Genomic DNA, 25,363 nt, shown 5'->3' on the forward strand with positions numbered 1-25,363 from the left:
TAAGTGACATCTAAATATCAGCTGTCTTTTCACCTTACTTCCACCCACCCATTTAGTGCCTGGGGTCACGTGGGAGAGGGAGCATATCAAAGGTCACATATAGGTTGTGGCACAGAGCTCAGTTAGCAGACTGGTTGCACACTCCCCCGCCTTAAGTCTCCCCAATTCAGCCAGACTGTTGCCCTCCAAGCTCCTGCTTTGCTCTGATAAGCCCGATGCTGTTTACTTCTCTGGCTGCCGCTTAAGAAGCTGCAGGAGCCGTGCACCACTGAGCTGTCACTCAAAGCCTATCTTCTGACAGCCACAGAGTCCAGGGGAGAAATTGGATGCTTTCTCCCCATTCAAACCTTAGCCATCTACATAAGACGATGCTTTCCTCTGCAAAGAATAGGAATCGATCAGCTGGGGCTCAGTTTCATGTGTTCGCGAGAGCTGCCATCCATCCTCTGGGCTTCACGAGGTTGTTTTGTGTGTGATCTTCTTCAGCTCAGCAGGGGACAGTGAGTTGTCCAAGGACAAAATGCACCTGATACTCTGCATCTTGCAAAAGTTTCAAGCATATTTACGAGGCAGGCAGTTTTTGCTCTGGTGTCAGTTACATCAGACTACGCAAACTTTAAAATTGATTGGCACTTGTTTTTGGTTGAGTCGATCTACCAGTGCGTATCTACAACCTACAGCCCGACCTACAAAACTCACCCTCAGACCTCCCTAATGATCCTTCCCTCTTCCTTCTTTCCTAAAATCCACATTTCCATCATGCATTACTATTTTTAATGCATGATGGAAATGTGGATTTTAGGATTTTAACCTTTTTATTTTTCACACTGACTCTGACAATGAGTAATTATGGTAAAGCTGATGAAAACCGTTCTAATCAGAGTGGGAGTCAGAAAAATAAGTATTTTTTTAAGTTTTTACATTTTCTGGCATTAATACACTTACATTGCACAAAATATTAAAGGAGATTCACATTACCTTAAATCTTGAAGTCTTTGTCATGGCTTCCGTTGTTACCTTAATTTTACATCCTGATGAACTTGATGCCTTGGCAAGATATCATTGTCCAAGTCTGGCTAACTTTCAAACCATGGTCACCTACAGGGTTTTTATCGAAGGTCTAAGATTGTGTGGAGGTCTGAGTCATATTTTGTCACGGTTCTGGGTCATTTTGACCCAGCATTTTCTGTTTCTTATATTGTGGTGTTTTTCTAGATTATGATTTATGTTCTAATTCTTGAGATGCGCTGTTTTGCTTATTTTTATTCTAGGTTTCAGTTGGGTTCTGGTCATGAGTTCAGTTTGATGTTAATTCTTCCTTAAGTCTCTGTCGTCTCTGGGTTCCATGTGTTGTATTCTTTCAGTCTGCCTCTCAGTGTCAAGTCTGCGTCTTTGTGATTTGTTTCCTGTTTGATTTTGATAGTCCCAGTCTGATGTCAGTGTGTTCAGTTTTACTTCTCCCCTGTCTCGTTAGTCTAATTTCTCCCAGCTGTGTCTCCCTCCTGTTTCCCATTCCCTGATTACGCCCAGTGTATATAAGCCCTGTGTTTTCCTTTGCTGTCTGTTGTGTCATTAACGTCTGCGCACCCTCAGGTTGCTGTGTGTTCTGTTACCTGGTTTGCCTCCCCGTTAGTTTATGTTTCCCCCAGTATAGTTAGTCTTCTGTTTGGTCAGCAACCTGCAATAAAGCTGTTTATTTTTATTTTACTTTTCCACCTTTCCTGCCTACCTTCACACAGACATGACATATTTGTCATTTTTTTAGTGCAGTAACCTATGAACTGCGATGGATGATGAGCTGGATGAGCTACTACACACGGACATTCTGGTTGACTTTTCTCTGGTTTCTGAGTTTTTTCCTTTTTCCTTTCTTTCTCTGCTTCATCTTGTTTGTTAGCCTAAATTACATCCTTGTATTTAATTTTCATTTAATTTTTCATCATTAGGTTTATTATTTTCACATCCTCCCTTAGATCTCTTTCCGCCCTCATTAGTGCCTACTTGAGTTCACCTGTGCTTTGTTACCACTTTTCTCATGTTGTGCATTTTGTCTGTGTGTTTTTGTCACATCACTGTGTTACTTACCTTTGTTCCTGCTTCTTCTAATCTTCAACGTGGAGTTTCCTGCTTCCTTCCAGCAGTGCCTTTTGTTATATATTCTTCTATAAAACCTTAAGATCCTTTTCCTTATCCTGTGACTTTTCACTTGGTTTCCTACCTTTAACATCTGATGGTTTTATAGTGAGGAATATTATAGTAGATGTGGAAAAAAACATAAAAACCATTTTGTAAAACTGCACTAGCACTGCACACTAGGTATACATGCAGCCATTGCATAGCTTTAATTTTAGATTTTTACCACAAATACTTTTTCTGACTATAACAAAAATAATCTGCATGATCCGATAACAACTTGCTTGTATTTTCCACAGAGTGCCTCCTTTAGCTAAAATTCCAGCTAATGAGGACACTTCTGTTTCTGCAATTCCGTCAAACGGCATGCGGCTGTGACAGCTTGAAAGAAAGACTGTCAAACACTAACAAGGAATTGTGAAAATATGATTTGCAAGTGTGACCTGAGAAAAAAAAAAAGATGCATTACACTGGATGTTGTTTTGTTTAAACCAAAAAAAAACAAAACAGGAAAAGAAGAGTGAGTATGAGACAAGGCTCCACTGTTAAAATACACACAACCATCATCATGGAATGATATTTCTTTGTTCGCATATAAACAATCAGAGTTGCTAAATAACCATCTTTAATCTTTGCTCGCAGGCAATCCAGATAATTAGTCTCAGCAGTAGGTAACCTTGGTTTCCTCATAGCTAAGGGCTGATTAGCACGAAAGTGCAGCTGCAGGCCAAGGTGCTACTGCGATGTGTGATTTTATTTTTAGACCCCAGATCATAACCTCTTTAATTTTTTTAGTGTTGATTGGTAACAGCATAACGGAGAGGGTTGAAAAAAGCTTCACACATCACACTGCACCAGAAACTGTTAATATAACAGGAGGTGAACAGTCTCAACCACACATCATACCCTGTCTGCATGCAGGCACATACACACACCGTCTTACACCATGCTCCACCTAAAAAGGTTGATCTTACAGGTAATTTGCTGGACGGGCTGGAAAACTAAAAAAAGAAACAAAAATTCAGGTGCTGTTTTTTGAATTAAATCTGTGAAAACTAAATTTACTTGTTGTTTCTGTGGCTTAAATTATGCTCATTATAACTTTACTTGCTAACAGTGCATACGCTTAACACTTAAAGATGAGAAGTCAGCTTAAACTGTGCAATGCCGCTGCCAGTTAAATGTTCCAAAAAAAAAAGTAATAGATATTTTCTGAAGTGCCATTACATCATCATCTTCTGTGTCAGGCGCTACAATCAAGAGCACCCTTTGAAAATTAAAAGTGCATTTTGTGTTGAGAAAATCTGGTTACTGGGGAACAAGACTGACTGTATGATATCTAGTGAGGGGTTTTTTTTCTACGCTGCACTGACATTTACTGTGATTGTGTGAGCAAAACTATGAGCTGCATCCTAAAAGTCAGAGACACTGTGTGAGGGGGCCATGACGCTCAGAGGATCCTGAATTAATGTAGCAGATTTATACGACAGTAGAGATGGTAGTGGGAGTGGGAACAAAAAAGCCTCAGATATGATTCATGATCATTTACATGCTGTCTGGGGGGACAACTTATGTTAGTGTAGTCGTTGACAAATTTGCCTCTCAAGCAAAAAGTCACAGGTTTGATCCCAGGAGGAGATCCCTTGGGGTTGTGTCAGGAAGGCATCTGGTGTAAAAAAAACCCAAAAACAGCAAACATGCATGAAAGTAGATTTACACTTCAAATTTAGATAATAATAAATACCTCAAGAAGCCTGCCAAGTGCCCAGACCTGCTTCTAAAAAAGACTTTGTAAAAATATTTGCTCACAATCAGAATATAATTTGGGCGTAGCTTTTTGCTTAGTTATACACGAGTCGGTTGCTGCTAAGATCGAAAACTACATTACACACAATACACAAAACACAATAACAACAAAAGAATTGACAAAATTCAACAGCATTCAAAAACGAAATAATTTTTTACCCTTTGGCCAAAAAATTGTAGGTATTGTCGCCGGGCAGGCTGGTGGGCTGTGTGGACACCCAAGTCTGAGAATATCTCAAGAACAAGGCGACAAAAGACTTTCAAATTCATTCCATAGATGCAGCTACTAAAAATCCCAGATGACCTCAAGGTGAAGGTCAGAGGTTAGCTTTTCTGAGAATCACAAAGGCGTTTCAGCTGTATACCATACATGCATCTACTAAAAGACTGAGGGGTATACACTGACAGGCACCCATATTTTGTCACATGTACAGTGGGGCAAAAAAGTATTTAGTCAGCCACCGATTGTGCAAGTTCCCCCACTTAAAATGATGACAGAGGTCAGTAATTTGCACCAGAGGTACACTTCAACTGTGAGAGACAGAATGTGAAAAAAAAAAATCCATGAATCCACATGGTAGGATTTGTAAAGAATTTATTCGTAAATTAGGGTGGAAAATAAGTATTTGGTCAATAACAAAAATACAACTCAATACTTTGTAACATAACCTTTGTTGGCAATAACAGAGGTCAAACGTTTACTATAGGTCTTTACCAGGTTTGCACACACAGTAGCTGGTATTTTGGCCCATTCCTCCATGCAGATCTTCTCGAGAGCAGTGATGTTTTGGGGCTGTCGCCAAGCAACACAGACTTTCAACTCCCGCCACAGATTTTCTATGGGGTTGAGGTCTGGAGACTGGCTAGGCCACTCCAGGACTTTCAAATGCTTCTTATGGAGCCACTCCTTTGTTGCCCGGGCGGTGTGTTTTGGATCATTGTCATGTTGGAAGACCCAGCCTCGTTTCATCTTCAAAGTTCTCACTGATGGAAGGAGGTTTTGGCTCAAAATCTCACGATACATGGCCCCATTCATTCTGTCCTTAACACGGATCAGTCGTCCTGTCCCCTTGGCAGAAAAACAGCCCCATAGCATGATGTTTCCACCCCCATGCTTCACAGTAGGTATGGTGTTCTTGGGATGCAACTCAGTATTCTTCTTCCTCCAAACACGACGAGTTGAGTTTATACCAAAAAGTTCTACTTTGGTTTCATCTGACCACATGACATTCTCCCAATCCTCTGCTGTATCATCCATGTGCTCTCTGGCAAACTTCAGACGGGCCTGGACATGCACTGGCTTCAGCAGCGGAACACGTCTGGCACTGCGGGATTTGATTCCCTGCCGTTGTAGTGTGTTACTGATGGTGACCTTTGTTACTTTGGTCCCAGCTCTCTGCAGGTCATTCACCAGGTCCCCCCGTGTGGTTCTGGGATCTTTGCTCACCGTTCTCATGATCATTTTGACCCCACGGGATGAGATCTTGCGTGGAGCCCCAGATCGAGGGAGATTATCAGTGGTCTTGTATGTCTTCCATTTTCTGATGATTGCTCCCACAGTTGATTTTTTCACACCAAGCTGCTTGCCTATTGTAGATTCACTCTTCCCAGTCTGGTGCAGGTCTACAATACTTTTCCTGGTGTCCTTCCAAAGCTCTTTGGTCTTGGCCATGGCGGAGTTTGGAGTCTGGCTGTTTGAGGCTGTGGACAGGTGTCTTTTATACAGATGATGAGTTCAAACAGGTGCCATTCATACAGGTAACGAGTGGGGGACAGAAAAGCTTCTTACAGAAGACGTTACAGGTCTGTGAGAGCCAGAGATTTTCCTTGTTTGAGGTGATCAAATACTTATTTTCCACCCTGATTTACGAATAAATTCTTTACAAATCCTACCATGTGAATTCATGGATTTTTTTTTCACATTCTGTCTCTCACAGTTGAAGTGTACCTCTGGTGCAAATTACTGACCTCTGTCATCATTTTAGGTGGGGGAACTTGCACAATCGGTGGCTGACTAAATACTTTTTTGCCCCACTGTATCTTGTGTTTTCTGTTCCATTGTTGTGTTTTTTGTTTTGTTTTTTTGACATAGTGTTTTGCACTCGAGGGCCATTGTAGCTCATGTGTTTACATGAGAGGCGCCGTCCATAGAAATTGTACTTTCAGTGTGTGTTGGTGTTTTCCATATTTGTACAGATGTGTGGTGCCCCATTCACGCCTTACACATTAGTAATGCATCTGTGTTGGCTTGTCATGGTCATTCCCCGCTGCAGCTGTATTAATGACCCTGAGAAATATCCACGCTGTGCCTGTGACAACAGCACCAATATCGTGTCCTGTGTATGTGAGGTGTCCACCCAGGGCAGCTGCATGACTGATGGTGGTCCCATTGATTACTCTCAGTCTTCGGGGCTTCCAGCCAAGATTGGGCTCCTGGCCAAGAGCAGCTTGGCCTGGCTCATCTGTCACTGGACTGGCCTGAGCAGGCTTCATAAGCTCCATCGACCCACAAAGCTTACACGCACTGTGCTAAAGCCTGTCCTCCCCAGCCTCACTGTCCATTAGTCTTGGTGCTTTAATCTCCTTCTATCTGTGTGTATGTGTGTCATCTAGTCAGCAATTGATTCATTATGAGTATCCAAGGATTTGAGTTTACTTTGTTCATAGGCAAGGGTCACACTCTGAAAGCTTGTTGAAGCAGTGATTCATGTTTTTGTTAAAAAACTTGTAACTTCCACCACTTCAAAAAAAAAAAAAAAAAAAAAACTTGTAACGAACCCATCCAGCTTCATTAACATGATCACAGATCAAACATGAAGTTTACCATAAATGTTTTCTAATCATATGTTTCTCTACCTCTACAGTACTGCGTCCGACGATGGGTCAGAGATCTTTTTGAGCCCTGCAGTGACATACGGCCCACCAGGCCTTGACCTCTCCTATCCAATAGCCATGACCATAGCCCATTGTGCAGAAGTTGCTGCTGATAATTGGACCATCCGCCTAAAGAGACACATCCAAGACAACAAGTGGGAGGTGAGCAAATTCTGTTACCCTTCACCTGTAGTTAACATGTTTGAATTTCCTCCTGTGGCACAAGTGCAGAACGCTAACAAATACAAGCACACATCTCCCGCTAGTGCCCAGAATATCAATAGGATCAGATAAACTGCTTCGACCTACTTTGATGAAAATTTTCTTCCTGAACTGTAGTCATGCAGGCAAGGAGCTGATTTCAGGGTTGCCAGCTTAGATTTGTCATTCTGCATAAAATTTAGCCTTTCAAGCTCTACCTCATGCGTCATTTGCATTTGGTCTGACATTTCTTTTGGATGTAAGACAGATACCTCAACATGAGGTCAAAACCAGATAAAAACCAGCAAAGGTGCTTTTTAAAAGATTTAAGACGTTGCTGCTCTAAATGTGTTATTCTTGTGATAGCTACTTTTTGGATTTTTTTTCCCATTTATTTAGGTCTTTCAGTGTAATAACCCCTCTGAAAAGCCCTTCCACTCCACCCTATAGAGCTACTTCACAAACCCACAGAAGAACACTCAGACATCCACCTCCACTCCAAACACCCTCTATTCATTTTCTTGTGTTTTCTTGGCAGAGTACACACATCTGAGATCTTATCTAAGATCTTTTTAATGTTTAACTAACCTCATCAAAGACCTCTAAGAACCTCATTGAGGCAGAGCGACCCCGGAGCCACCGAGTTTGCTTGACCTTGGGGGTCTGTCACTCTCTACCAGCCGGGTCCTTTCACTCTGCGTGACATTTACACAGATGTAATTTGTCAGCACACGCATTTCTCAAAAGGAAGCTATCAAAAGACCCATCACTGGTGGGAGCTATATGCCAGCAGAGAGGAGAGAAAACAGGAGTAAGGACTCAACAGACAGAAAGGGGGAGGTAGACTCTGGCAGAACGGCAGAGAGATTCTTTGAATGTAAAGCTGTGGACCATCTCTGTCACTGAGAAATAATGAGGCCTTTATCTCAGACAGGATGCTTACTCAAAATCTAATCTCTGGAATTAGTGATATAATGGGAGATGGAGGTTCCTCTTCCACTCTTTCTTTCTCTCTTTCCTTCTTCCACCTCCGCTTCTATTTCACTGTGTCTGCCTCTCAGTGCCATTCCCATTAAAGTCTGCACTTTGGTACACTAGATTTTGACTCTATCATTTTTCCCTGGCTGCCTGGCGGGGATGAGCTATGTCATGGAGATCCTTCATGTCTGCTCCAGCGCTAATGGGGCAGGTTTAGGAAGCTATGGGACACTAAATTACCCTACATTGCTTTATATGCCTCAGCCAGGCCATATGCAGAGGGAACCTGTGGGTCACAGTTATGTTCCAAAGGTGATTTAGGGAGAATTGAGCACAAGATGAGTAGCAATTGGCCGTTGGATACAACTGCGCCCCACTAATCCGTTTTGTCAGTGTTACTATATCCCCATCTGTTTAGTGAGATGTGTCATTATTCATTTGGCCGTCATTCAGCTTTGCACAGCTCCTGGTCCTGTTTAAGTCTATGTACGAGGGAGAGATTCCAAGTTACTGTCTGCAAAGTGTCTTAATAAAATGCCTAACAGCAATGCAAAAACGCTGATCAGTGGCTCCCGTGAATTGTTGGTTAACTGCATGACCATTCAAAGTCTTTATTTGTCTTTATTTTCTACAGGAAATGGTGGCCAATGAGATAATGTCCAAGCAGTCAGCTTACAAACTATTGCCTTAATCATGCCAATACAGGCTGGATGTGGTTAAGCTTTTAGTTTGTAAACTTAAAGCAGGTTTTTAATGCAGTTATGTGCATTACAGTCAGCACTACTAAAGAACATATAGCATGCATGATTGCAGCACAGCTGAGCACAGTGATGCAGAGTCAAGTGGTGTCTTCATATTAACAAGTGAAATGCATTACTGAAAAGCTGAGAGTAATTTAAGAGCACTATGCCCTGGAGCCACTAAGACCTTTGCTTGACCTTGGGGGTCTGTGACGCGCTACCAGCCGGGTCCTTTCAGGCCTTGTGACATTTATATAGATTTAATTTGTCAGCAGACACATTGTTCAAAATGAAGCTATCGAAAGATGCGTCGCTGAAGGCAGGTGCCTGCCAACAGAGAGAAAAAATAAAAAGCAGACTGTACTGGACAGACACATTAGAATTTTTTCAACCTCCTGAAACCCGTTTTCAACAACAGTATCACTCAGGATGCATCAAAAATCACGAGTATGACAGAATTCCAATATTACAGTGTTCTTATGATTAATTACTAAGCCACTGAAGTCGTTATACTTAACACCTCCATATTTTTATCCTTGGACTCTACTAGAGTTCCTGTGCATGACTGACAGCTTAAAATAAACTTATTTAACTTATACTGTGCCTCGTTGCAGCCCCTCAGTTAATCCTCTGTCTGAAACAAGCTGTTTTAGCTCCCTCCACTTTTCCTTTAAGCAAGCTTTTTTCCGACTGACTGCCCCTTGCAAACAGAGGGTTTGAGCAGCAGGTGGGTGAGGCTTCTACTCACAGCCAGAGCTATCTGCTCTCATTGACATCATACGGAGCCAAGAGTCAAAAAAAACCTGTCTGACTTGGAGTGTTCAAACATTCTGTAGCCAGAGCATTTGGCTCACAGGGCTTACTTGAAGATATGCAAATATCAGTGTTTGAAACTCTGGCCGTGTTTAATGTGAGTATTCACCAATGCAGCGGATCATGTGTGCATATATGCATAATATAACCAAAGTAAGAAAAAGCATATTACATTTAATCCTGGACCTAAATTAGTCTCCTTTTATGTCCCTACCACCAAAGGAAGTGATGTCTGTAAACGAGGAGAGCACCTCCTGTTACTGTCTGCTGGAGGCCCAGAAGTGCCATGTGCTGTTGGAGCATCCAGGTCGCTACGCTCTGGTGGGGGAGCCGCTGAATCAGGAGGCAGGCAAGCGTCTGAGGCTGGCTGTGTTTGGTAGTCCGGATGCCAGCAACTCTCTGGGCTTCACCCTCAGGGTTTACTGTGTGGACGACACACCCCATGCATTTCAGGTAAGAGGGAAGAGAGAAATGATGAAGATCAGGAATATACCTGGTCATTATATGAATGTAGGTGTTTCCTACATTAATAATTTTATCAATAAACCTCAACTCGTACTAGCATACTCACATACTTACATTTGCCACTTGATTACTCAGTTGATTTTATCAGTGGAGCACCACTAACTATTGGCTGAGAGCGCCATTGGATGCTCCACAAAGACACACAGTATGCTCCATTTTTGTCTTCTTTGTCTATTTAAAGACTGTGAAAGTGACAGAAACAATCTAATAAGTCTGATGTAAACAGCCTGCTGCTGAGTTATTAAGCTCCTGTGCAGGTGCAGGCTAGTTTTGTTCTGAACTGAAAGTGACAGTTCCACCTAGTAAAGGGCTGAATGTGTTACTGATCTGAAGGCAGCCTAAACCACATCAAAAATGAACAGTGATGCCTTCACTTATTGCTAAAAAAAAAAAAAAAAAAAAGCGAAAGTGCCTTTGAAGGTTGACTCATTTTCCTCCTGTTGTACGTACTGAAGTCGCTTTGACCTGTGACGTATTCACTTATTCATTGACATACTCATTGAACTGCATTCAAATGGTAAAAAGACTGCTTAACTTCACAAAAACAAAATAGATTCATGATTTTCCCTTCATGCAACATCAAGAGAAGCACACAAAAAAAAGAAAACACAAAGGAAGGACAAACTCTGTTTTGTTTGAAATGGCCAAACTTGTCTCAGTGGTACACATGAAGTCATATAAAGGCTGCTGAACATCACTGCGGCTGTGATTTAGCTTAAGGCTGATGTCATCATTGCAATATGCTAATATTTAGCTAAACAGAGCGTTGGAGAATCAAAAATTTTGACCAGATTAAAGGTGACCTGCAGAGTTATAACTAAAGTAACAAATTCAAAGTATTTCCCTTGTAAAGTTAGTGGTAGTACTACAGTTCAAGAGCAGAGAATTCACCTCTACACCTACATTCACAGAGTTATGCTGCTAGCCTGGTGACCAATATTATTTCCTTAGAATTATGATGTATAATGAAGTCTGAATAGATTATGTAAGATGTAAAATATGCTGCAAAGCTAATGCAGTAGCCTGGGTTCCACTTTGACCTGTTAGCCCTCGGTGGCTCCCTCTCTCTTTATTGCTTCCTCTTCAATGTACTATGTAATAACAGAAAAAGCCCAAAAGATGATTTTTAAAAAACCTCTAACTCTCACTGCCTTTTAAACAAATAAAATGCCTGAATCTTTATAGCATGATCACACATGACAGCATAGTACCCTTCATAAAAAAAAAGAGTTAATGAGCCTAGCCTTCTGGTGTCCCACTAATAAAAATCTTCCCCCTTTGATGAAATTCAAATCTTCTAATGGTGCAGGATCAGGTCTGGAGATTAAATGTATTTTAATTGTAAGTTAAAAGAAGGTGCCATTTTTAAAGTTGGAAAGTTGCTGGTGGTTTTGTCTAGAAGATTTGCTGTCTGGAAGAGTTTTTTTGTGCTCCACTGAAGATATGTTCTGTAACATAGCCGCTGGGAGATGCCTGAAGAGACAAAGAGGGACTTTTAATTACAAAGACAACAGATGCTTCAAGGTTGCCCTTTCTTTAAGTAATTTAATTTGCTCTCTGTTAATTAAATGTGTTTCAGTATTGCATTCCATGTGACGAGTCTTAGAATCAGACACAGTCTGAGATGGTGCACAAGTTCACTGGTGTGCTCTTGAGTGATGAAAAGTTTGCCTTTCTCCTCGCAGCGAAAGCCAGACTCAAAAGTACAAATGTACCTCTTTGTTAAAAGATGCTGCAGTTTAAAACACGACTTTTTCAATGATTGTTTCTTTGCTGTTTTAATTAAATTATTCTGAAGTTGTGCTGAGAGCTGTCCCTTAGCCGCTCGGCCTGCTTGAATTTTTTGGCTCCACCCCAGAGGCAGAATTCCAAGTGAACAAAGAGAAATTGGATGTAGGTGCCAAGAGCCAATTTACTCCACCTCTCCATCAGTCAGACTTGGTTATTTGTTCATTTGTTCTTTTTTTTTGCCTTTGTTTGTGCTCCATACGACAAATAATTTCCCCTGTGAGCTTGAAGCAGGAATCGATCAGGTTCAAGGCAGCCTGTGTCGTTTGCATTGTGCTCTTTTTCCCACCCTTCCCTGCAAATCCAAGATACAGAAGATGTAAACACAAACGTGCAAGTCGAGCACACGCCAGCACATGCACGCATACAGAGCCCTTCAACAACAGAGTGAAATTTGATGCTTTTGCTGCTTTAGGCGAATAAATTTCCAGAGACTGGCTCTGAAAGCTCCTGAATATTTTAGTAATTTTATACAATTAGCCATTCTAATGTCTCTCTGTTCATATGTGCAAAAGTCAGCTGTGAGTCGCTGCCCCGGATGTTTCCAACTACATGCATCGTTAACACGTAAAAGGTGGCAGCAGCTGTGTACCCTTCATTTTACTCTGTCTTTTTATCTGTTAAGAATGCTGGGAGGCATACATCAATGTGAGCACCCAGAAAATGCTCCATGACTTTTAAAAAAATACACTATAACAAGAGAAAACAAAAAAAATGTTGAGGAGTACAGCAGATGCAATAGATCAATTGTGGAAAGGTCTTAAGACAAAAACGGAAAGGAAAGCTGTGGTGGACTTAATAAACAGGTTGCCCACAAAAACAGCGATTGCGGACGAAAACCTCGACACAGTGGTCAGTGGCACAATCATCATCATCACAATCTGCTCAGAGGAGACTGTGAAAGCAGCATCAAGGAGCCTCTTGCAAAAATCAATCAATCAATCAATAATTAACTGTTTCTAAAGTGATGGAAAGCCAAAGTATGGAGAAAGACAAACTATTTCACTGCATCAATATAACACGGATCATGTCAGAGCATGGCTGCCTCTGGAAGCGGCTCATTTGCCTTTATCGATGATGCAGCAGATGACGGCAGCAGCAGGAGGAAATCTGAAGATAAATTTTGTTTGGCTGCGTACAAAGGAGCTCTCCCAGTCTCACAAGACTGTGGCCACCGAACACACTGGCTGTGAAACCAAAGCTTTTATCAGTGACAACTCAGACCTCACCAGATTGAAACCCTTTTGGGCATTTTACCTGGAGAAAGAAGATTGAAGAGAGAGCAGCTGTAACAAACATCAGCTAAAGGCAGTTGCTTTGAAAGCTTAGAAAAGCATTTGTTATGTCAGCGGCTGTCATTGCGTCTCAGGGCTATGCACTAGACATTTCCAATGTTATTTCCCTCGACATTCATTTGTTAACTTACCTATCCACACCTAAATAAATGGGGAACCTACGCAGTCTTTCTCTTTTTTTTGTGGAGCACAGTAAGTTCCTGTCACTCTGCATATTAATATTGTTATTGTGAATTTTCTCTCTGCTTTGAGGGAGCTTTTAGTATTTTTAGTACCCACTCAGTCTGGGCACATTTTGAAAGCATAAAAATTATGTTTTTACATTCATGGTCACAGTTGCTCTAAAAGAGTGCAAGCCTGTCTGGCAGGGGGGGAAAAAACAGAGTTTTTCTTCCATTTTTTTTTCCATTTGAAAAATAAATATAATGTTTGGTCACATTTTTCAGACTGGTTTTAGGGAAATAGCTTAAAAGTTCTAGTTCAAATCTGACTGTTAATGCTGGGTATTACTTTCATCAGACCATTGCTGTTTGGTCAATAATTGTCAGAAAATATTCACAAATTTCTTTAAATTGTTCATTTTCTCCAACCAACAGTTCAAAATCCACAGTGACTTAATTCAGTGTTAAAGACAAAGACTAAGGCTGATGTAGCTGATGATTAATTTCAATCAACTAATTGTTTGAGCTGTTCTCAGTTTCTTTCATTCTTCCCTTTTTCAACTTGAACTTTTGGCTCTGATTCATTGGTGCATGTTTTCAAATCTGTGCTCTTTTGTCTTTATGTCTTTTTCCTGACACACTGACACTTAACAACCTTTTTTTCCTGTACTTTGCTAACCCGTACCCCACCACTGGAAAAAAAACATGTCACACCTTTCCTTATCAGGAGGTGGCAGTGGGCGAGCGCAGCAGGGGCGGGCGGCTGCTGGAGGAGCCTAAAATGATGCTGTTTAAGGCGAACACTTTCAGCCTCCAGGTATCCATCCAGGATGTCCCACAGTTGCTCTGGAGCATCAAGCCTTTCACCACCTGCCAGGTAGGCACTTCCTGTTTTCTATCGTTTCGAGTCAAAAGCAGGACATGTGTTAACTGCGTGTGCATGTTCAGTGTTTGTCACGGTCATGCACAATGAAGGAAGCTGTGCACCTTCATCAGCTTCCCTGTTTTTTTATTTGGTCACATCAAAGCCAGAGGACAGCAGCAAGGGCACAGCAGGGGATCACTATGGCTGGCTATCTCGCCCACACACACACCCTTACGAACTTAATTATGACTTCCAGGCAAGGCATATACACACACACACACCCACTCTCATATCATGCTTATCTTCCTTGGGGTCTCCATGCTGCATGTTCTGCTCTCCCCCGTGATGTTTATCCCACCAGTGACATCCTATTAGCAGAATTAGCCTGTTATAATGCCCCAAGTATACTAACTAGGATTTCTCAGGGAAGAGCCGCTGTGAGAGGGTGCTGCAGGGAAGACGACGACAGGCTTTCATTCAGACACTACTCTTGTCTAAAGGAGGCTTTTATAAGAGTTTGTCCCGCTGTCTGATGGATCTGAAGAGAGGATGATTCATCTGTAGAACAGTGTTTTTGACCTGTTCTTACTGCACCACTGTCTGGGTTACACAGTAGTTAGTAATTGAAGGTGAAATGGACCTTTTAGACTGCATAGCTCTGTTACTTTTAGTTTTTTCAGTTATTTGGAGGAAATGTAGTGCGAGCTGCCCTAATACCATCAGCACAGCACAGCTCCTGATCCAACAGGTTGCAGTTACATGTATGGGTTTTGTATTAGGAGTATTAAAATGTGGAAAATTAAAAATAAGTTAATGAAGTGTTTGATGTCAGTAGTGTCGTTATGTTGACCATCTCTGGACTTTCAGGTAAGTTTGGTATTTAGTTGCTTTATTAAGAATGCTCGTGCATTTGTAACTTAACCATTTTTTTCTCAAGCAGTAGTTAAGTTTTTGCACTAATGATTGTAGCCTTTACACGTGGTTAGCAGAATGTATTTACATCCTGAGGGCTCTAACACCCACCGGTGCTCCTTCTGATGGGTAGACTTCTTGATTAGGCAACATCATCGATTGGCTAAAGAGGCCGCTCGTTCAGTCTTAATTAATCATGTAAACAGCAAAGCGGGTGGCAAAGCAGGATTCAAATAACAAATGTCTTTAGTGGGGATTTAATGAGTGTGTTGTCTCCACCAGCCTAATCCTTTCATCATTATGTTCATCCTGTCCTCCCTCCCGTCTCTCCTTGCTCCGCAGGAGTTCTCCTTTTCTCAGGTGTGGGCCAGTAACCAGCATCCCCTGCAGTGTGCCTTCACTTTGGAGCGATACAGCCACTCCTCGTCTCAGCTCTCCTGCAAGATCAGCATCCGACAGGTCACGGGCAAGGAGCAGATACTACAGGTCTACACGTCTGTAGTGGAGGTGAGTAGCACTCAGAGAAGGCGTGGTGTGTGGGCAGTCATGCGGCCTGTTAATAGGTTCTTTTACTGCGCTGAATAACTCTTGATTTGATTTAAGAGCTTGCTTAATGAGCCTCTCAGGGAGCTTTTCATCTATAGATTGCAAAGTCCTTGTCCTTGTCTTCACGTTGAGGAGGAGAAACTTTTTGCATCAAATCACCCTGACATCTCTTACTTTTTGTCTTGCTACTAGAATGAAAAGGGAGTGGTTCCCTTTTTCACGCAGTCGGACTGTACCATCACCTCCCAGACAGGGTCAAGGGCCTTTAAAATCCCCCTGTCCATCCGTCAGCGGATCAGCACCACCTTTGACACCGCAAATGCCAACGGGAAGGACTGGCAGCTCCTGGCTCAAAAGCTCCACATAGACAGGTCTGAGTTTTAACACTCTGAATGCTGCATTTCATTCTCGTGCCTCAGCTGCCATTTACATACTGCTGAGTCAAATAAAAGAGCAGGTATGTTTTCTTTAGGTCCGAGGAAGAAAATGGAAAATGTTCCATAATGTAAACACTGTTCCCACTGTGAAGACTTTTGTTTAAATCTGAAATTTAGACACCACGTCAGAAATTATCTTCTCCAGCCTTCAATAACATGCCACACCGCCAGTTTCATTATAGATCGTAAAACACATGCAGAGAAAGGGAGAAATGTTAGGCACAGCCAGAATACTGTAGAGAAGAGATGCAGTGTTTTGTAGAAATCTGAAGAAAGGTCTCTGACTGCTGACAGGCCAGCCTCTGGCAAGAAAATGTGTTCATGTTAGCACTTCTCATTAGCAGCATCTCTGCATGTGCTCCGTCCTCCAGCCTCTCAAGAGGTTGTGCCAGGTCAGTTATTTGCGTAGGCTGTGCAGGATTTCAGTTGTTTGTTGATGGGGTGATCTCTATTTGTGCTTCAAAGGAGAAGTCAATAATCAAGTGTTTATAGCCACGAAGACTTTAGATCTGTGCACCCAGCTCCATCAAGTACTTGAGGAAGAGAGTACTGACAGTGAGTACACTCTCCATCTTGCCAGTTGGAGACACATGAGAGGGAAAAAGTTCACTAAGAAGCTATGACGGGAAACTGTGTGATTATGGAATTTCGCTTCAGCTGAGTCTGAAAACAAACACCTGTGACTGAGAAATGGGGAAAAGGATTTCTGAGCTTTTTCTACCCAGCCAAACACACCAGGAAGCATCTAATGGGAATGTCTCTACCTAGTTAAGCTGATTTTTGTAATTATTTCTCTGAGTGTGTGGGAACATCAGCATACAGAGGTGGGAAGTAGATTGGCAAAGACAGGGAGAAGGCAACAAATGAAATCCCATTGTAATGAAACAGTGCACTCTCTTGGAGAGGTGCTGTAACAACATCAGAGGAAGAAAATAAGTGGAGATTGAATTTAAAACCTGTTTTCTCATGAACCACACAACAAAGTGTGGCTTAATTTTATTGTTCTACTGGTGTGTTGTATTATTTTTTTATTGATTGTTACCATTGTTTAAAAAATAAGAGTTATATTTATCCAAGGATGGTAAATATGGAGCTGCCAGGCTGGACTTGAAGAGGAAGATTCATGGAGTTGTTGAAGGAGACACGCAGAGGGTTTGTGTGGCAAAAGAGGATGCTAGAAATAGGATGAGATGGAGGCAGATGATCTGCTGTAGCGACCCCTAAAGGATCGTACAAACCCATGTGAATCAAAACAGAATGCAATGATTCTCTTAAGCCCGTGTTATTAAAAATGGAACATAGAAAACATATGAAATGTGCCATTTTAAGACAAATATTGACTCATTTTGACTCACTTTGACAAAAAAGTGTGGACAGGGCCATGTTTACCACTTTGTAGCATCCCCTCTTCTTTTAACAGTCTGTAAATATCTATCTAAATATCTGTTCTTGTCTGATAGAGGATTTATAATAGTTATCAAATCCAAATATTTTCAGTTGGTGAAAGGTCTGAAATGCAAGCAGGCTACAAAGTTGTGATGTATAGATGCAGTATGCACGACCTTTTCTGAAAAGGTTGTAACCTAGACGGGAGCATATTTTCCTCTAAAAGCTGTACATACCTTTTAGCACTGATGGTGCCTTTTCAGATGTGCCAGCCCCTGAATTGGATGGATGGATCAATGGATGGTAAAATGCACAGTTTGAACACTTGATATGTTTGATATGTTCAATTGTAAATAACACAAGCTTAAAGGAATTTGCCATTTCGAAGGCAAGAAGGGTCTATTGAAAGATTAGACTGAATATTCACAAATCCCTGTACCAATTTCAGGCACAAAGTTCAGGATATCCCAGCTCCTGCAGCTTTGACTCCTCTTTTTAGTCTCATCTTTTGTTCATCGTGCCTTTTTTAAAAAAATATGTACTTAGAACAAGCAAAATTACCTCAGTGATTTGCATTGGCATCTTTGGCATAATAACTGCAAAGTGATCGCCTCATTACTACTTCACTTGGTTGTTATCCATCGTCAATATTATAATGTTCGATTTTTCCTGTTCTACAGGAACTTGTGCTACTTTGCATGTCAGGAGAGCCCGTCATCAGTGATTCTGACTCTATGGGAAGCCCAGCACCCGGATTCTGGGGACCTGGACTCTCTGGCCAGTGCCCTGGAAGAAATCAGCAAGGTTCATTCCCCTAAGGCGGTCTCTCTGAGCTGCAGCAAAGAGGAACGGGACTCTGAATTCACAAAACTGGCGTAGAGTGGCTGTACATCAGATGAAAATGATGAACCTTTACTGCATGAACATTTATGTTCAGGTGTAGTAGCTAACCTACAGTGAGGTGGAGGAGATGCACAGAGGCCAGCAGGGCAACTTAATTATTGACTGTTACTAAAGGAACACCTCTGTTAAACCAAATGAACCATAGAGGCAGAAGGAAATCAGGAAATGACCAAGAGATGTGTTATTAGGAGGCACCAAGAAACTTTGGAAAGGCATATCAAATTGACACACAAACACACACACATTCATCTTTCATTGAGAAATGTCAACTTCTGATACTTCTGAAGACCAATTTGATACCCTGTGTTGAAGGATTACAGAAGCCTGTGAAAAGAAGACAAAGTGTGTTTTAAGGAAGCTGCCAATCAGGTTGGTGCCGTGACCTCCCAGGATTGGATGTGCCGGTACTTGCCCTCAAACAGTCATCTGGGCTGTCAAAATGTTTAGTGTAATGCCATATTTTCTTTATGTCACTGACACCTCATGCTTTTTTTTTCTTTTCTGCACATATTTCTGCTGAAGCTTTTTAAAAACACAAAGAAAAAATGAATATTGGCTCTTTATTTTGTCAGAACATCTTATTCCACAGTGATCAGTATATAAAAGGACCTGGAGTCCACATGCTAAGGAGATGGAGATTTATGAGAAATTACTTTTTAAATGCCTTTGAGAGTCATTTTACACACTTTTTTCAGCTCAACAGACAGAGTCCACTGTCAAAGCACCGACAGCAGAGGAGGGTAACTCACCCACCACTGATCTGTGCCTCATATAGCAATGCAGCCAGAGGTCCATCCCTGAGTGTCTCTCTTCTTAATTTGGAGGAAAATTACGTTTTACTGTGAGTGACCTCATAGCAGGCAGACAGTGGGGACAGAAGTGTGTAAAACGAAAACAAAAAAGATTTCTGGAGCATGGAGATGATCAAATACCAGGAAATGGTTATTCAGAGACACTTTGCCATCTCTTACTCCCTCTACTCCTGTCTGATCTTCCCAAGCAGAGGCAGCATCCACTTGAAAAAGAAGATAAAAAAAAAGATATCCTGATCAGGAAGCTCCCACATTCGGTTGCTCCAGCTGCCCCCTCAACTTAATAAAGTGACTTTGTGTTGAACTCTGCGTTGGCACTCTCTTTTCATGTGCTTAATGAATTGAATTCTGAAAGGCCAGACAGCCCACATGCTGCACAGTGGTAGAAATCAGTCCATGTTCAAAAACTCAGATAAGAGATTAAGCAGAGTTTCAGAAAGGTGTAAAATATATACATATGCACTATTTGAGTTTGGACAGCAGATCATTGCCATGTTGGTGTTGCATCATGCAGCTGTTTGAACTCCATCTGAAGAGAAATATCTGACAGTCTCTTGGTTCTAACCCATCAAATTTGCCTAAATTAGTAACCCCCCTTGAAAGGCTCAAATATTTTTAAATGCCTAAAACTCTTGATGGATTTAAATTCTTAATGAAGACTTTCAGCAGAGTTCGTCTGCTCAGTAAGACCCTGTGCTCCACGGCACTCCACAAAGTTTGACATGGTTTAAACATTTTAAAAAGCAGCATGTTGAAAGAGCACTGCTTTCTTTCTTACTTTGATGCATACTTTGGCATTTTGAGAAATTCAGCCATCGCACATAGTTTGCCAAGAATGTTGAAAATTTGACACTACAGCCGGTAGTTGCTTAGCTTAGCATTACAGCTGAAAATGGAGAGAAATAGCAAGGCTTGCATAGGAGTAACAGCATGTGCCCAAAGGTACCTCTAAATCTCAAGTACCTACCTGTAAAATTTGATTATAAAAACATTAGATTACATGCAGGACTATATGCCATCGCTTCACCATGTATCTTTAAGCTAAAGGCTAAGTTTATTGCTAGCTGTAGCCAGCATCAACATTAGGTTCTGGGAGTCCAGGCTTACCTAGTAAAGTCGCTGTGTCCCCTCAGCTGAATTCCACAATTATACTTCAACTGCTCAACTAATTCATCCAATTTGGTAATGAAAAACGCATTTGTGGTAACCAGGATGACTAAGGAGGACACTGAACCCACAGGCCTATGGAGGTCAGGTCAGGTCAGGTCCCGAAACTAAATTGAGATCATTTCAGCTTGTGCAGCTAGTTTTAGCTAGCATGCGCCTAGTCAAATATTGCAAAAACACACGAAAACGTGTTGAGAATACTGTACGCTCACAGTCAGCTTTCCTACTGTGTGGTGATTTTACTTATCCACTTTGGCACCAAGAGAAAATGCCTACTACTATGCATATATCCTTCCAAATATGTATAGGGTGTTTGGGAAGTGATTTGAGCCGAAAGCCCCCTGCTGGGAGGGGGCAAAGTTGACAACCATCCAGTTGTCATGGTCTGCTATTGATCCACGTTGGCTGTATCCTTCCACAGACAAACTAGTGTGCAATCTAGTGAATTTCTCAACATGTGGAACAGTTCTTCTATTTAGCCTCCCAACTTTGTGGTCAAGCTGGCAGAAAAAGATGCAGATTGAAGTGCTCATGCTGGCTTCATACTAAAAAATGTATTTCTTATTGATTCGTGCCATCGTGGAAATAGCACAAAGACATGCAGTTCATTCAATAACTGCTGGGAATCTGTTTTCAGTTACCCACGACTGCTCACTGAAAATAATGCAAACCTGTACACAGTTAGCAAACATATCCAAACCTTGTTTTTCTATCTGTCTGCATCAAAGAACAGCACAGAATAAGTTGGACTGATTCTCCACTATTAGCTAAAAAGTTGCTGACCAAAGTTTGGAATGCAGTCATGACTGCAGGAAATTTATTGACAGACGCCCTCTTAGTAGTCGCATGCTGAGTCAGACCTCTTACGTTTAGTCAGGATCTAAACATAGCATTTAAAAACACAGCTCACAGTACAGTAAAGATATATATTTATATATCTATATTTTACTCTTGGATGTATCTTCTGAAGAGTGTAAAGTGTCCGTTCCTGTCTTTTCAGTTTTCCCATTCAGATTCCCCCATTCCCAGTTTATAAAAAGTGTGAAAAGCAAAATAACATTACGATCTGCCTTTAGTCAGCATGGTGCTGACTAAAGGCAGATCGTAATGTATTTTTCATGTCTTTGTAATGCTGTTGACATCTATTACCTGCATATCTGCTGAATGAGGACTAACCGCAGTGGAGTTCTTGATTCATCAGCTACAGCTCAACAGCTGAACTCCATTCACTCCAAAACAGGTTTTCTCAATTGTGAGAAAACTACATGGAGCAGATTTTTGTCAAACTTACGACGGAATATAAAGAGTTTCAAAATTAGAATCAGGTCCCAATAGTGAACAAGTAAAGTAATAGAAACTGATGTATGAACAGGAAAAGAAATTGGTCCGTGCAGTGCTGTTTTTCTACAGCAGCTGCATTATTCCCATACTTGCTTCTTCTGTTTGCCATCAGGAGATACTTTCCATTGCCACACGAACGGGGCCAACTTTTAGCATGCTCACATATGGGAGTGCAGGAATCATCTGGAAGAACAATCTTACCTATTCAGAGTTTGGTGCAGGGGATCTCCAGCAGAGCTGCACCGTTGGCCTGCGTTGCTAAACATTTTTCTGCAGTTGCTCACCAAAGAGCAAAAAAAATAATCTAACACATACCCCACTGATACATCATCATTCCCTGAGCTGACTCCTTGAAAATGACTTCTGATGAAAGGCTGGATCTGCCCTGCATCCTCTGCAAGCTGCTGTGTGGCAAATCATTTCTATTAGCTTTCAATTTTTATGATTTTTTTTTTCTTTACCGTATTTACAGATGTATCTTAGCTCGGGTCTTTTTAGATCTCAAGAAATACACACCATTCCAGCCATCTACAGCCTTCTATAGGGCAAGTACTGGGAGAAAAACATCACATTGAGAAGAATGCATAAAGGGAAGGAGGGCATGCAAAAATATGTGTGCTTGAATTGATGAGAAATACAGCCAGAGATGAGCCTTTTTATAAAGAAAACAGTCAGTCGCTCTGGTACTGCTGCTCCACCCTACACATTATTATTATGGAAATATCAGAAAGTCTAGCAGTAATACAAACAGCCTGAAAAAGGCCATTTCTCCAAGCTGAGCATCTTGAGAATGCTGCAGTGGATGGGTGAAAGCTGATGGTCTACTGAGCAACCAAATTGTATTCAAAGAAAAGGACTGTGAGTCTTGATTGAAAGGTTGACCCACAAAGACGGGATATAGCCAGTATTTTCTGGCAGCACAGAAAACCACCGAGCACCTGCCAATGGGCAGTATCCATTTTTCTACATCAGAGTGGAAGATACTTTATTAAGTCATTTTGTCTCCATGTGGAATCAGCATTACTCTGCTCTCCCTAGTTTTCAGTGAGCTTTCTAGTCAGGGAAGGAACCACACGATGCTATGCAGCTCTCTAACAAACAGTGACAACTCTCTGATTTATGCCACCTCGCAAAGATTTTGTGGACACTGCTTGAATTAAAAATGACTTTGGACATTTGGATTTTGTTTCTGGAAATTAACAGAATTTCTTTTTTTCTTTTTTTCTTTTTGGCAGAAGGAGGAAACTTGTCAGACTTTTTTTGGCTCAAGATTTGGACAAGAAGGTGTTGCTTTGCCAAATGTTCCCCTTTTCCCAGATTGTCCACTCAGTGTCTCACATACCTTGAACTTTGGAGATTTTTCTTTAGTGAAAATGTTCAAATGCCAAATTTTTCCATCTTCTTTTACTACTTCAAGCCAGCTTCCCTCTCGCCCTACATATGCACACGTATACACATGCATACAGGAGTCACAACAAAACTGAGAAGCTTTACAGTTACCCGTGTTGTGCATCACAAAAATGAGTTTTCTAACTAATTGTGCCTCTTTGTGTGGGTTTGGTGTCATAGGAAAAATCTGTCCAGAATGTTTTATTATTGTTATTATTATTATTATTATTATTATAATACATCATATCAAAGGAACTAATTTGTTAGTTGCAATTTGTTATATGCAAGCTGTATTGTTTGATGCCATGCGCATACATCTTATATACACTGCAGAGGTGTTTCCAGAGAATACTGAAGCATTCAAACCTGCTAGCTCCGATGCTAAGACGTGCAGTGGCGATAAGCTAGCTAGAGATTGAGGATGCGCTTTGTGCCCATCAGTGTCCTTTCCATAAACTCAATGACTCAGAGTGTACATGTGCGACAGTGTGAAAGAGAGTTATGTGTATACTTTAAAAAGCTGTATAACGTGTCCTTGGAGAATCCAGCCTATAGTAGTGCTACCATCTCAGTTTGTTCAGAGTGTGATGTAAAGTGTTTGGGTTTTTTTTTACTGCCTACTATCTTAAGATCGACACTTTGGGAGAAAAACAACAGATGCTAACTTAAGTAAAATGATCTGAGTTCATGAAACGTGGTGACAGTTTCAATCAAAACTTTCTCATTTTACTGTTTTTTCTTTCGGTTGTTTTTTTACTTCTGCTGCTGCCTTTAAAAATTCGAGCATCCTACAAATCTATTTATTGTATCGAACAGCTGGGTATGTTCAGTATCTATTCAGAAGGTTCTGTATATAATTTATTGCATTTTCTGTATGTTTAGTTGGAAACATTTCAATGCATTTTCTGTGCTAAACAGTTGAGTTAAGTGCTATATGAATGTTAATGTTGAGAACAGTCACTGGTGATGTTCCTATGGGCCAATTCTTTGTCCTTTTTCCCATTTTTTTTTCAAAGTTTTGCAAAAATTTTCAAACTGTATATACTGTATTGTGTTGAAATAAATATGCAGTGAAACGGTATTATTTGTTGTTGCTCTAGGATACAATCAGTTTCCTTTCAGATTAGCTAAACTGCCCTAAATCTGGCCAATTTATTAGGTACCTAATCAGCCAATCATGTAGCAGCAACTCTACTTCTGCTACTACTCCTCTGGGTATTTCAGAAGACACTGATCTACTTCCACATAAACCTCTCTACAGTTTACAGAATGCTCTGAAAAAGAGGAAATATGCAGCGAGCGGCAGTTCACTGGGTAAAAGATCCCCTGGTGATGCCACAGACTGACCAGGCAGATTTGTGATTTGGGTTAAATAGAAATTCAAATCACCACTTGTTAAAACCGATTTATGCAGAAGAGCATCTCTAAATACATAGCACATCAAATCTTGAAGCAGATTGGCTACAGAAGCAGAAAACCACACCGGGCACCATCAGGAAGCTGAGGCTATTGGACAACAGATGATTGGAGACTTTGCCTGGTCAGAATTTGGCATCTATAATATGAAAGCATGGATCCAGTCCACCTTGTAACAGCAGTCTTTGGCTCTTTAGCACCAACTATGTATCACAGCCTAGCCGAGTATTTCTGTTGGCCAAGGCCATCCCTTTATGACCAGTGTTGAGTATAACCATCTCCTGATGGCTGCTTGCAGCACAATTATTTGTCATGTCACAGAACTCCAGGCATGTCAAACTGGTTTCTGAGTTCACTGTACTCGAATAAGCAAAACTGAAACTCATCACTAGAATAATCACAAGTTAAAAACAGAAATGAAAGCTTCAAAGGTGTCACTGGAAATAAAGCTTGCGATCACCTGAAAAAAAAGAAATCCAAAAAGGAACCAAGAAATCCAACAAAATCAAAACTTCAGGCATAACAATAAAGCAATTCGCAAAGAATTCAAAACCGCCAAAACAACAAATAACCTGAGGACGATGACAGGAAGAGCTTACAGAGAAGGAGAAATTCGCTTTCTTTCACAATTAAACTTGTTTTGAAGGATTTTATAGTCAACATAGAAAAAAGTATGAGGCATTTGTAAACAAGCTTATTGATAGACACAGCAATGCTGCATGCTACATCCTAACGTCTGGATCCTCACATGCACAACAACAAGAGCAGCAAGAAAAAACTTTGCTGCAGTACTACTGAACAAATAGCCGCTAACTTTGCTTAGCTTCATAGCTTGGTAGCATTTGCTAATCACTATGAAATAAATGAACAGATGG

The 25,363-nt window shown here is 41.1% G+C and overlaps 1 protein-coding gene across 1 annotated transcript in view; it reads left to right on the forward strand.

The window, feature by feature from the left end:
• The window catches only part of LOC146571141 (netrin receptor UNC5D-like), a 185,316-nt gene extending 161,163 nt beyond the window's left edge, over nucleotides 1-24,153 (forward strand). The window contains exons 13-18 of the mRNA XM_085280169.1: nucleotides 6,804-6,975; nucleotides 9,768-9,998; nucleotides 14,042-14,191; nucleotides 15,434-15,598; nucleotides 15,830-16,008; nucleotides 18,141-24,153. Of these exons, the coding sequence (XP_085136295.1) occupies nucleotides 6,804-6,975; nucleotides 9,768-9,998; nucleotides 14,042-14,191; nucleotides 15,434-15,598; nucleotides 15,830-16,008; nucleotides 18,141-18,339 (1,096 nt within the window). The 3' untranslated portion in view covers nucleotides 18,340-24,153. The remainder of the gene's footprint in view (nucleotides 1-6,803; nucleotides 6,976-9,767; nucleotides 9,999-14,041; nucleotides 14,192-15,433; nucleotides 15,599-15,829; nucleotides 16,009-18,140) is intronic.
• Nucleotides 24,154-25,363: the final 1,210 nt, after the last annotated feature.

Source organism: Mchenga conophoros, linkage group LG7, assembly GCF_057382185.1.
Source record: "Mchenga conophoros isolate Kocher_MC1m ecotype Shallow Benthic linkage group LG7, M_conophoros_male_GT1.1, whole genome shotgun sequence".
NCBI classification, from domain to species: Eukaryota; Metazoa; Chordata; class Actinopteri; order Cichliformes; family Cichlidae; genus Mchenga; species Mchenga conophoros.